General features: G+C 40.7%; 1 protein-coding gene across 18 annotated transcripts in view; it reads left to right on the top strand.

Moving 5' to 3' along the window:
* The window catches only part of EPB41L3 (erythrocyte membrane protein band 4.1 like 3), a 219,221-nt gene extending 206,476 nt beyond the window's left edge, over positions 1-12,745 (top strand). For 5 of the 18 annotated variants that reach the window (XM_045187746.2, XM_045187749.2, XM_045187750.2 and 2 more), the window contains 7 exons: positions 6,859-6,981; positions 7,622-8,005; positions 8,776-8,907; positions 9,320-9,418; positions 9,990-10,070; positions 10,344-10,459; positions 11,617-12,745. In XM_045187746.2, coding sequence (XP_045043681.2) covers positions 6,859-6,981; positions 7,622-8,005; positions 8,776-8,907; positions 9,320-9,418; positions 9,990-10,070; positions 10,344-10,454 — 930 coding nt within the window. In that variant the 3' untranslated portion in view covers positions 10,455-10,459; positions 11,617-12,745. Of the gene's footprint in view, positions 1-4,097; positions 4,173-4,542; positions 4,642-5,624; positions 6,345-6,858; positions 6,982-7,621; positions 8,006-8,775; positions 8,908-9,319; positions 9,419-9,989; positions 10,071-10,343; positions 10,460-11,616 lie in introns of all 18 variants that reach the window. The other 13 variants (XM_071219524.1, XM_045187752.2, XM_045187754.2 and 10 more) reach the window with 4 other exon arrangements.
* Positions 12,746-13,585: the final 840 nt, after the last annotated feature.

The raw sequence follows: 13,585 nt of genomic DNA on the forward strand, positions 1-13,585 counted from the left end.
CTGCTATGAGCCCGAAGGATTTTTTTCCTTTTTTAATGATTAAAGGTTGGAAACATGTTCTCTGCAGAAGAGTCCAGCGGTTGGGTTAATTAGAATGGAGGAGACCAAAGGCTGGCTTAACTGCTTTCCAGTGTCTCCTGATCCTGAGTTGTTCAGCAGAGGCTCTGTAGCCCCTTGCTCCACCACCACCACACAGAGAGGGAATTGTAGAAAGACTTGGCTCAGTGTAAAGAAGAGCTTCTTAAACCCAAGCCCTGGCTATCAAAGGCTCTGAAAGAGCAGTCCTAAGATGCTTTAAGTCCCAGGGGAAGAGAGCTACTTCGGGCTTGGGTCCAAGCTCTGCATATTTGCCTTGGCCTGAGGGCTGGGCGGAGTGGCCTAGGGGCTCCCTTCTAACCTTGCCCAGCACCCCTGGTGACATCCAAGTTTATACTCCATTTGAGGGCCCTGGAGATAGCCCTGAGAACAACCCACAAAGTTTGTATACTCTAAATTCTTGCCACTTTCTGTGTTAAGACCATGGCTTTTTAATTTTGTTTTATGAAAAGCTCAAAAGAAAATTTTACCCTCCCAGCTAGCTATATATAAAGCATATTCATTTGCAAACACATAACCAAAATATTTTCATTTCAGAAGGGAGGTATTTTTCTAAGTAAATTATAAATTTGATATCATGCTATTATTTAATATATCTCTCTTTAAATTAAGTAAACAGTATTGATCAGTTCAGAAAAAGTCCGGTTATTTCTAAAAGGAAATATTTAATTTTAAAAAGTGTCATCTCAAGTAAAGCAATACTGTTTGTGTCAGAGGTCGAAAAAACTGGTTCAGTGATCCCAAGCTTAGTTGGACATTTTTGTCAATCTTGGTGATAAAATGTTGGCAAAAATCTATAGCTGATTTTTAATATGACCATTTTTTCTTACATATGGTGTTTGACTCCTAAGTAAATATATTTCTATAAAACACTGTCAATTTATGATTAAAAGAAAATTAAGAGTTGGAAATGTAAATAATGAGCTAGTCGTGGTGGTAATACTCTCAGAATATTATGTATGTTTACTATAAAGTGAGAAATTTATTGCCAGTAGTTTCAAGTTTTAACTGTTTGAGTTATTAGCAGTCAAATAGCAAGGATATGCCCCAATGCAGCAGATAATACTAAGTCCTCCTTAACTTTGGGGAATTGGCAAACCCACTTACAAGGTCCACGAAACATAGGAAGGGTAGATGTGTGGTATGTGAAGAGTTCCAGGTACGTCTTCTGTCCACAAATATTCCCATGACAGCCTTCTGTGATGCACCTCGGCCTACTGCACGTTAGAGACACCAGGTGTAGTCAATATTTTGGCGTCTCTGGGCCACACTGGAAGAAGAGGAGTTGTCTTGGGCCACACATTAAATACACAAACACTAATGAAAACTGATGAGCAAAAAAAAAGTTGTAAGTGAATTTACGATTTTGTATTGGTCCTCATTTATAGCCATCCTGGGCCACATGCAGTCCGCGGGCCCCGGGTTGGACACCCCTGGTTGTGGTTACTTGAATGTCAAAATTTCCCAAATCCCAACCAACTTGCACTTACACAATGCCAGTATTGTCCTCTTTTTAAATGTGGCTGGTTGTATAGGTGTGTAAGCTTAATACAGTCAGTCCTCCCCATTCATGATGCCATATTTGCAGATGTGCTTACCCACTAAAGCTGCTTGTGCCCCCGAAATCAGTATTAATGGTGCTTTCATGGTCGTTCGCAGACAGGCTCAGAGTGGTGAAAACCGAGTGGCTCAGTGTACATATTCCCAGGTGAAGTTGAAAGGCAGCGTTCTGCTTTCTTGTTGTGGTTCTCGTACTGTATACAAGTGTACTTTTCATGGCCTATTCAGTGGCACATTTTTGCTCTTTTGTGTTACTACTGGTGATTTTGCTGTTTAAAATGGCCCCCAGACGTAGTACTGAAGTGCTGTCTAATGTTCCTAAGCTCAAGAGGGCCGTAGTGTGCTTTATGGGAGACTCCATGTGTTAGATCAACTTCATGCAGGAATAAGTTAGTGTTGTTGACCATGAATTCAGTGTCAATGGATCAATAATATATATTGAATATAAAGGTCTTTAAACAGAAACACATATGAAACAAGGTTATGTATTGATATGACCAGAAGTTCACAGGACCCTAACCCTGTATTTCCCTAATGGGGCACGTTTCATTATTCACTAATTTATTGTTCACAGCAACTTTATAGAATGTAACTACCATGAATAACTAGAATCGATTCTGTTTGTGCATTTGTCTACTTTCTGGTCCAGTTCTACTTTTGCTGTTCAGGTCTTGGACCTCAAATTGAACAACAAAACCCATTCACCAGGGATCATCTGTTTGTAAATAGGATGGATTATCTTCATCCTTGGAGTCTGACTTCTGTGATTTCCTACCCTGGCCTTGGGGTGCGACACTGGGTGCATAATAAAATTACCCGGCAGCTTCTCTTAAATGCTGATGTGCACCTGGAGCGAAAACGCCTCTGTGAATTTTGCATTGCCAGTGTTGGGCCTTGTTTCCCAATTATGATACAGAAATGAACTTTTAAGTAACTGAACAAAATTGTTGGAATATACATCTGACTCTATTCTAACCTGTTATGTAAGTAAATATTTCTATTATCAACTTTATCAGGACCTCTTCTCTGTTAGCTGAACTAACTAGTTGACCAAACATAGGATTAAATTTTTAAGTCTATCCCCTCTGTTACCCTTTTCTGTTCTAGGACATGCGCAGTTCTGAAAGCAAATAGTGTGGACAATTTTAGTTACAGACACAGATCTTTTTGAAATTAGTTGATGTCAGATAACAGGATATGCTGAAAGCCAGTGTTTTCCTGCTGGGTTTTTTTTTAAGCTTTCATCTTAGGAAAAATATTTAGTTCAGTGATTATAATTAGAGGCCTAGCAATGGTATTCTGAAAAGTACCTATATTTTTTACCTTTCTTTACAGTTTCTTATTCCTGTTTGAAAAAGAGGCTGTGATGAAAAGTAAAGCAAAAATCCACATTTAAGAATTCCACATGGTACCTTTTGTCTCTTCCAATACCTTTCTCCAGAATGGGGCAAGGCAGGGATTTTTTTTCTCTTTCATAATAAACATCTTATTTGTTACTCATTAAATAGCTCTATAAAATTACATTGTTTGCAAGAATAAAATTTACTTTAAAAGCTCCATTCTTCTAGAAACTTTGAACTTTCTGTTAATTTTTTAATTCATTTTCCAAAATACCCTTTCTGTCATTGCTCTGTGCAGCCGGACGCTGTGCACAGGCATAGGGTCAGAAGCTAGTGTATTGGCACTTAAATTATGCCTTTTTAATACCAAAGAATGGCATAAAATGCAGATAAAAGAAAAAAAACCTACTTCTAACATGACATACTTCAACATTTCTTTCTTCATTTTATATGATAAAAGATAAGCGTGATTTGAAATACTTAAAGTTTCACCATAATATTTTCAAATTGACTTTTATTTAAAAGTCTTCACTATGCCATAAAAGTTCAAATAAAGCTATTACTTTGAATAGATTTTGTTTATTTGTGGGGCAATACAGAAGTCAAACCCAATACTGGGTTTATTCGAATCAGTCGCTAATGCAATAGTGACCATGTGTGTTTCTTTACTCTTCGCTTATGGGGAATACTATCAAGTATTTGTCAAAAATAGAAGTGTACTCCTACCTTAATTTTTTTATCTTAACATTTTCGTTTAATACCCACTTCTACGGAGTTGCAGGTGACTGGGATACAGGCATTGTCTGCATGCCAAGGTGCTCTCTATGGTGGTTTTGCATGTTCTGTGTTTGTAGAAATGAAAAATGTTTGAGTCAAACAAACACCAAAGTTTCAGAAAATTATCTGTTACTTTTTGGAAATAACTATTAAACTTTGAGATGGTTTCAGACCATTTCTCAAATTAATGAACAATAATTTGCATCTTCAAAAAAATGAATGACTATTATTTGTATAGTACAATAAAAGAACTCTCTTCCTAACTTGCCTTTTTGGAAACTGTCTACTTCCTCTTCTTCAACCCAACCCCCTTTATTCAAACAGACCAAAGAAGAAAGAGAGATTTCTGAAAAAGTTATATTTTTGCAGCAAGGAAGCTCTCCATTCCTTGAGTCTCAGGTAAAAAACAAACATAAAGGAATTTTCCAAAAGGGAATTGCTCTTCACATTGCAGTGCCATTAAAATGTCTTTAGAGATTTTTTTGTTTGTTTTTTAAATTTACCTTGCTGAAAACTAAGGTAGGTATATCGTTTTTGCTTAGATTCTGGGGAGGGGAAAAGGAATTTTTTTTTTTTTTTTACCATTATAGTTAATCAGTTAGCCGTCATTTCTTTATTATGGCTTTTGCTTCTAGGAGGTTATGTCTGTGTGTGGTCATTTCTAATAGTACTGAACTTTTTACCATTTGTTTTACCCATAGTGTAATGCTAATTTAGATGACTTTGAATGCGTATGAAATCTCTGAACTCTTATTGGTTTCCTCACTAGCCAAGTGTGATAAAGAAAATGCGGGAAGGAGATTCTGCAGGCTCTGTGGTTACCTCTCATCAACTCATTTTCCAGAAAACTGTCCCATCGACCATAGAGGTTATTTTTCAGTTCATTTCAATTACTCTAGCACCAACCTATAGACCCATCTGCAGCCCTTTTTCTTATGGCATATTTATTCCTAGATCCAAGTTTTCAGACAGTGGTCAGTATGAAAGTAGAAAACATTCTAGTTTAAAATGTAACCCAGGCGCTCATCTACTCCAGGCCTGATTTCTCTTCCCTCTGTAATCTGCTAGGCTAGTCAGCTGCCTGGTCACATCCTATTAGGTTTCCGAAGTGCAAAAATTTCTTAACCCTTATTTCCTCTGCCTTACTGGAAATAACACCACGGAAAGTGGCAAAGAAAGTACTGAGACGAAGAACTTCAGTTGTAAATAAGATCGGAACACTGCACAGACCACTGTAGCCTGTTTATAAGACTCTCCATCAATGTCCCAACAGTGCGAGAAATGTCATTCTAATTCCTTGAACACAGGCACACTCAATAGTTACTGGATAAAAAGTGTTGTAATGGATTTGCTCTCCTAAATAAGGGAGTGTAACTTACAAACATGAAGTGGTATTCACAGAAATTTGTGGGATGCTGGCAAGTTCCTGTGAGAACAACAGATACGAAGTACACTGTTATGTTTCATGTGGAAAACCACTGTCTGTGTCCACACAAGTAAAGCTAAATAACTCGTACAACCATTTCAATTATGTTATCTAATCTTGAAATCTAGAACAATCAGATATTTAACATACAATCAAATATATTTCTTGCAAAATTTATCATCAAAGTGTGTTTCCATTTAAAGAAATCTGGAATCGCAGCTCTGCATGCACACTGCATTCCTAACTGAGGGTTAGAGTTTCTAAATTTCAGGCGAGGAGAGATTGCAGCCGTAATATTAGATGAAAACACCCGCCCTGTGCAGTCAAGTACATGTAGCTCTCACCCTGACTTGCTTAAAGGGTTCTTATTTTAGAAATGAGATACCATCAGAATTTCTAATTTAGCTTTTATATTTCAAATATAGGGCACAGAGGATTGGGTTATTGTAGACAAAATACCTACTGAGGTAGTTGATGGTGATTCGAAAAAGATTGTGACGTACAAGGTGGTGACCATGAGCAGTAGAACCGGTGACATCCCTGCTGACATGTTAAGATTTAGTGCCATTGAAATGCAGAGCTTCGATGACTTGGCCCGAGAAATGCAATCGAAAGAAGAGAGCAAACAGAAAATATACACTCTAGGAAAGTCCTATGATACCGTGTCTGGAAAAATTGTTACTATGACTGGAAAAGCTAAGGAGGGGGAGAAGGGAGCACAGCCCTCCACTCCGGAAGCGCTTCAGAAAGTGGAGTCAATGAAGGTCATCCCTGTCATGACAGAATATGACGTCCTGGAAGCCATTGCTGATGAGAAATCCAAGAGAGGACCTGAGGTCCATACTCCAAAACGGAAATTATCAGAATCCCTGGCTCCCATCAAGGAAGCCGAGTCCCGCCGGCAGAGTCCTGAAGAAGACGACTTCAAGAAAGCTCAGATGCTGGGAGGGGGCGCGGCTCTGCACGTGAACCTGGAGAGTGTACAGTGGAGCAAAACCGAACCAGCACCAGAGGGCGAGGCCCTGAAAGTGGGGCTCTTTGGACCCAGAAGGAAGAGCCTGTCCGAGTGGAGGTACTCCCAGGAACCGGCCTTCACCGTGGCTACTGCTCATTACCTTACCGAGTCCACAGCGTCGCGAGTCGTGGTAACCAGTGCCTTTCGTTTGGGCCACCGTTTCAGATTCCAGCATGACGTTTCTGAGGCAGCGCCCTTCCACCCCGAACCTTTGCGTTTCTCTTGCTGTTTGTTTGGCTTTATGTTCGGAGCCGCCAACCCAAGCTTTTTACTTTTGTTCATGGTTAAGTCAATACCGCAGTCCAGCGAGCATTAAAACACTTTTTGCTTTATTTCCAGCTCCCCGATCCCGAGGTGAGATAGTGCTGCTGTGGCTTGCAATGAAGGGAAAAATGATCTGCTTAAACCAGCACCACCCTAATCCTAATAACTCTCTGCTTTACTGAACGAGAGCTCATGGTCACCTCAATTTGCTGTTTTATTTCCCATTCTTTTCTGTTTCCAAAGTCTGTATGGTAGATTCCTCCGTCCCTCCTCCCTTTCTCCTCTGCCTCCAGTTTTGTCTGTAACCAGCTGCGAATGTGTTGTGTGCCTGTGTATGCTCCTGTCTCTGTGCCTGACTGTCCATTTCTTTGTTCACTCAGAGTAAGCAGTCTTCCGGTGAAAAGCTCATGGATGGCTCTGAAATCTTCAGTTTATTAGAATCTGCGAGAAAACCAACAGAATTCATAGGAGGGGTTACCTCTTCTTCTCAAAGCTGGGTTCAGGTGGCCTTTTGCTTCTATCCTTGGTGTTCCTGACTCTGCCTATTTGCCTCACTTCTTTTCTTTATGCCTTTTGCTGCACGTGTGTGTGTCATGTCCAAGTGGACTTTGCCTCACGCACCTCAAAGGTGCTGTCCGTTCCTCTCCTTTGTGCCTTCTCAGCATATCTGTCGTAAGCATTCAGTTCGATTATAAGAACGTACTTCAGATTCTCAAAAGGCAATGGTGTTGAGAAATTAAAATGACATTTAATTTTTTTTTAAGCATTTTATGTCACCTATCAGGTCCAAGAAAGCAGCCCAAACCAGTATGAACATGCTACGATGCTTTCGTTTGTTTTCTGTTGTTGCTTATTTTTTTTCACATTGTGTTTTATACTGCATTTTGTTTCTTTTGCGGACACCCGGAAGTAGCGGCACAGACTCCAATGTGCGTGGCCGGGCAGAGCGCGCGCATCAAAGGCTGTGGTTGGGGGAATGAAAGCTAATTTTTATTTTCTGTAAGTGTTTCTGGTTATAATCACTTGGCACTGGCTTTAGGCACCCTGGTGAGTGGCATCTTTTGTTTTTTGGGGTTTTTTGTTTGTTCTTTGACCTTTGGTTTATAGAAAGTCACACTCACACCACAGTCTTTTCCTGTGCAGAAAACAGAGGCCCAGATGGGGTCCAGCGAAAGAGAGACAGAAACGACCCAGCACCCCCCGCCAGTGAGCACTGAGAAGGTTGTGCAGGAAACTGTGTTGGTGGAGGAGAGACATGTGATGAATGTGCACGCAAGTGGGGATGCTTCTTACGCGGCTGGAGACGATGTGGATGCCGCGGCGCAGGCAGCATCTGCGGATGCTTCCAGCGTTAAAGGGAAGGAGGGCTCTGCTCTGACAGAGGGGGCTGAAAAGGAAAAAATGGAGATGGCCGATAAAGCTGCACTGGAACGGGAAGAAATGGCCACTCCTTCCCATGAGCCAAAGGAGGAGCAGAGTGTAGCAGTCCACATTTCTGAAACTTTGGAACAAAAACCTCACTTTGAGGTAACTAGTAGTTAATGTTACTTTTAGCACTAAAGGAAACTGATAGGAGTCCTTGAAATTTAGTTAAGCATGAAGATGGAGCTGAGTTTAATTTTCTACCTTTTTCAAGTGCATTTTGTTTTTCCTCTGATTTTCATCTTGCACGGCAAGTGTGGGTCTCGTGCAAGCATATATAATGAGTCTTAATGATATATAGTTCCAAGAATGGTTTCTGTTCTCATTGTAATTACTGTAATTGGTCATAAATCTGAGTAATACATGTCCAGCTAGGATATTAGAACATTTGATAACTTTATTTCTCATTAGTGTAATCTTGAAGGACCAAAAACCATGCTTGTCCAGGTGACAAATACCAGAACTTTTTTCTTTATCCTTTTTTTCTTGCAGTTCTTAAGGTACTGGTGGCAGGGAGATTATGTCTTATTAATATTCCTTCTTTCTAAGAAGTTAACATTTTTTAAAAGGCTAATTTATTGTTTTTTAATTTATGAGATCAAGGAGGGGGAATGTAAAAATAGTTTATTTCCTTCAAAATGTTTTCCTTTACCCTGAACATTCCATATAAATGGGTGTGGTGGGATTCTGGGAGACTGCGGACACGTGTCTGTTGTGTGCTTCCCTCCGCAACTTAGACCTAACGTCGCGGAATATGTAAATGTTTTTTATGTCATGCTAACCTGTACTTGTGTACATCCACCAAGTGGGGAGGGGAAAAAGTAAACTGTTGGTACAAACTAACGGCCACTCTTCCCTGCTTCCCATTGGTGCAGTCATCCACTGTGAAGACAGAGACCATCAGCTTTGGCAGTGTTTCACCAGGTGGAGTAAAGCTAGAAATTTCTACCAAGGAATTGCCAGTTGTTCACACAGAAACCAAAACCATAACATACGAGTCGTCGCAGGTAAGACGGTCCACGGAGACCAGAGCCCTGGCCCGTAGTTTCATCCCTTGAATGGCTCCGCGTGTTTAAGTGTAACAACATGATTTTTAATTTGTGAGGCTCAGAGGACCCAGCAGCCAGACTGTCTCTATCAAGAGTGATGCAGTGATTATAATTTTGTTACTTATCGGGGAGTAGCAGGTAGCTTAAATCTGCCACTGCTCTGTTTCTAAAGTCCCATTTATTAATGATAGTTAACTCTGGCCATGTCTGGTTCAGCCTTCACCCACAGTGGCAGCTGCCAGATGTTAATCGCGGCACACAGTAATGGTTGGAGACAAGTAAATCAGCAAAGGCCCGGAACTAACATGGCAAACCTCCGAAGCGATGATGTAAATGTGAGAGGGTGCTGTGTATTTCTTTGCTTGCTTAGGTTGATCCCAGTGCTGATTTGGAGCCGGGTGTGCTAATGAGTGCGCAGACGATCACATCTGAAACCACCAGTACCACGACCACCACCCACATCACCAAAGTAAGTGGAGCCTTCACCCAGGACTTCTCCCAGGTTGGGCTGCACAGGCAAATAGGTATAGGACAATCAGCATTGGACCTTTCACAGCTACTGTATTACGGTACATTTGTCCTCACGGGCTAGTTTCTGCTTAGGAATATACATTCTGATAGCCTTTGCCTACTTAACACTGTTGCTTGGCACAGGGTAGGTGTTTCCAGAAACACCGGCTAGCCACATCCAAAGGATTTGATAGAATTCACATTCTATCCTCATTTCTGAAATTCACAATTTAAAATAGCTGACACAGAATTCTATTTCAGTTCTTAATGAATGGTATTGTAATAACTATGTATGATGTCACATGGGTACTAGACTTACTGGGGTCATAATTTCATAAGTTATATAAATGTCTAATCACTGTGTTGTACACCTGAAACTAACAGATCATTGTATGTCAACTGTAATTGAAAAATTAGGGAGGAAAGAATGATGTTCCCTAAAACTCTGTTAGCATTTTCTGCCATTTCCTACACTGAACAGTGATCGCCCCTCTGAGTGGGCACATTCAACACTGGTCTCTGCCTTTCAGACTGTGAAAGGAGGCATTTCGGAGACGAGAATTGAGAAACGAATAGTCATCACAGGCGACGCGGACATCGACCATGACCAGGTAGTGTGTGTGAGATGGTAAATACCTGATCAGAGAGACGGACAAACACTTGTTGGCCCTACTTTTCCCAATGCTATTCTTATGGTCCACCATGTAATCTAAACACTCTCTGACTTAGCTTTCCAATATACAATGTATGATTCCTTTTGCAATCATTGTATCTCATTTGTAAATTGTGTATATAGATCTAGCTCATAAGTCTCCACCTTGCTGCTGATCATGCATGTTCCTCCTCCTTTTTGTCTTTGCCCTTCTGTGGTTTCCTGGGGACAGGCGCTGGCTCAGGCAATTAAAGAGGCCAAAGAGCAGCACCCTGACATGTCAGTGACCAAAGTAGTGGTCCATAAAGAGACAGAGATCACGCCGGAAGACGGAGAGGATTGACCCAGGTAAGAGGTGATGCTGATTCTCTTGGCTTGGCCTCAGCTGGCATGTGGCATGGGGCACTTTCCTCTCATCCTTCACCTGGCTCTTCCTTTTCCTTTTTTCTCTCACTGGCATTTGTGGGCTGGTTACCGAAAGGGTGGAGAATTGCTTGGTGGGGGCTGGTCTGTGGCAGATTTGAAGGTTGCGTCCTGTGGATCTTTTGCATGTACTGCCAGTTAGAGGGTAAAGGAAAAGCATGGTCTCCCTGGTGTTCCCTTTTAATCCACATCCTTCATTCTTTTCATAACCAACTTTGATTTTACTTGCCATGTGGCCTAATCAGAACTAAGGCATTTATGTTTTGAAAGGTGTAATTTGTGTGTTCCAAATGCTAGTGAAATAAAATACGCTCCTTTGTCCTTTTGACAGCGACATTATCCCATTATAAGCTTTTTCTTCAACTGTCTTTGGTTATAGTCTATTAATGCTTCTGTTTTGCTTTGTTTTTAAATTTGAAACCTGAGCACTCACTTTCGTTTTGGATGTCTTATATTTTCTGTATTCTTTGGGTTGATTTTTTCCCTTAGTGTTAGCGTTGTGTCTCAGGAGGAGGAAAAGTGCAGTGCTGTGGTCCCGCTTTCCCCCAGGAAGCGCATGCCCGTCCAGCTGCTGTTTCGCCAGCATCACAGACAGACAGCATCCTCTGTGTGTGCATAGACTCGTCGTGCATACTAACCTGCCATGCAAGAATTCGTGCGGCCTTCAGCATCCCTAGAGGGCTTTGAATGCTGAATGCAACAGCTGAGCTACTTGCACACTTGGCTATGTGTTAGAAGTCTCTTAAACATTTTACTCGTACAAATGAAAGAAATTAGTCCTCTAACATTGGTTTAAGAAGCATAGACTGACAAGAGGCCCCTCTTAAAGAAAAACATAAAAATCACTTGGGTTAAAATTAATGATGTAATTTGAAGATAGGAAGCAAAAAAAGATTCTCTCCAGAGAGCTTCGGCCCCTTGAGTGATGCTGTAGTTATTCAAGACAAAGCTATCAGTGGCTTACACTGGTGTTGTACAGCATCTTGTCAAAAAGAGCATTGAATAACCTGCAAGATACTCTTCTTGTGACCTTGATCTCAGATCTTTTCGAATGAGTAACTGATCACATCTCTTTTCTATAGGAATAACTTAGCCTGCACAGGAATCCAGTCATGCAAACCGTTAGGAAAACCAGAGCCTATGTGGAGTTCCCTCTTCTAACCCAGCTGACTGGTGTCTGCCCGTGGGAATTTTCCGTCCAGAAGAACAGACTTGGACCATTAATAAAGACAGGGGCAGAGAGCTCTTCCCATAATAAAGCAATCCAAATCAGCACCACTAACCCGATATTGCATGAAGCAACGATAAGATTACAAAAGAGCAGCATTTTTAATTTTCACAAAGTGTCTAAGTTTTCTGCTATCCCTGCACGTTCATAACCAACACTATAAACCGTGATTTCATGTAACACATAAACAACCCACGCCTTTTATAGTTTATTATTATTAAAGTCTAAACAAAATTTCAATTTCTTAAGTGACAGATCTTTTGTTTACAGATAAAAGAAGATTACCCTAAAATGCTAGAAGCTGTCTAGGTCCAGTGTGCCAGGTTTATCCCAGATTAGATGTGCCAATAACCGAGTTTATTCAGTAAACACTTGAATCTTGTACTTGTTCCACCTGGTTTTATTACTCTTAACCCATAAACAGTGATGACTCTCTGATCCTCTGGAAATATTTAATGCTTACAATCCTGCTTTGTGTATCTAATTTAATTCCTTATAAGGTAGTACTGATTTTAGCATATTAATGTGATTTCTTCCCTGTTGTCCACTTTGGTCCGTGTTCAATCTGGAAAGCTTCCCAAAGTTCCCTATCCAGTCCTAAATATGTAAATTGTGATTATTTTGGGAAGAAAATATGTATTTTTGTTAGTTTACAATATTATGAAATTTCACTCTCGAAAAACCTGTTGTGTTCCTGTTGGGTTTTTTTTTTTTCTTTCTTTGTTGCTTTTTTCTTATATTTTTACATTGATTTTTCTTCTTTTACTTGAAAAAGTGTTTTATTTCCAAATATGGTCCATATTTACAACCTAGTTCAGAGCCAAGCCTTAAACTGTACAGAATTTCCACTGTAATTAAACTATTTAGTGTTTAGTTATAAATAACCTTCAAAAAGATATATTCTCCATTACACTGTCTACTGCATTACACGGCCCATGGTGAATGTATGTTTCTGCACAGCGAAATAAAAGTGGTTAAATGCATTCAGTGTGTGGTAGTTCCAGTGCTTATGTGTTTAGCGCAGAGGAAACACATGCATGGCGTCCCAGCCTTCATTCATCTGCGTGGTACAGTCGGCTTGTCTTTGCACATGATGAAAGTGCACACGTGATGATACGGTGCACGGACTCTTCCGGGTATTGGAGATGGGGAACGAAACACGTATGTGAATGTTTGCCCATGAAGGCCTTTTTTGAAAAGCACAGAATCTCATTTTCCAAGTTTTGACTTTTTTATAAGAAAAGAAACTCTGCTATATAACCAGAGTCCTGGGTGCTGTTAACCTACCGGAAGAGCCACCTCTGTCCCTCACGTCAGCTCCAAAGCTGCACAGGTTACCCGATGCATCTACGGAGTCCCCGCAGCCTGTCCTGCAACTCAGCCACGTCAAACTCCTCACCTGTCGGGGACCGAGAATAAGACTCTGTCACCAACTGCCAACCTAATACCTAAACGTACCTGCTGGCATTTCCTACCATGTCACGCTTTACCTAACTTAGTGATTTCTTTTAACTCTAAATTTAAAAAAAAAACATTTTTTTCAGAAAATTGTTAGATTTGATCACATACCGAGGTTGTCAAATTCTTATAATTTATCTCTGAAGGTGTTACCAGCTCGTCCTTACTGTCAACACCACGTATTCATTTTAGGAACCAAAGCATCGTTTAAGTTGTGTTTGAAGCCAAGCAAAAGTGTGTGGAGAACAATTAATACTTTATTGGCAGGAAATGGCGCACGGCCCCCCAAGGGTGCCTGCACCCGCTCTGCTTCATGTACGTCCATCAGGTGGTCACACGGTCACTGTCTTAAACCAAAACTAGGC

This window comes from Desmodus rotundus, chromosome 10 (assembly GCF_022682495.2).
Source record: "Desmodus rotundus isolate HL8 chromosome 10, HLdesRot8A.1, whole genome shotgun sequence".
NCBI classification, from domain to species: Eukaryota; Metazoa; Chordata; class Mammalia; order Chiroptera; family Phyllostomidae; genus Desmodus; species Desmodus rotundus.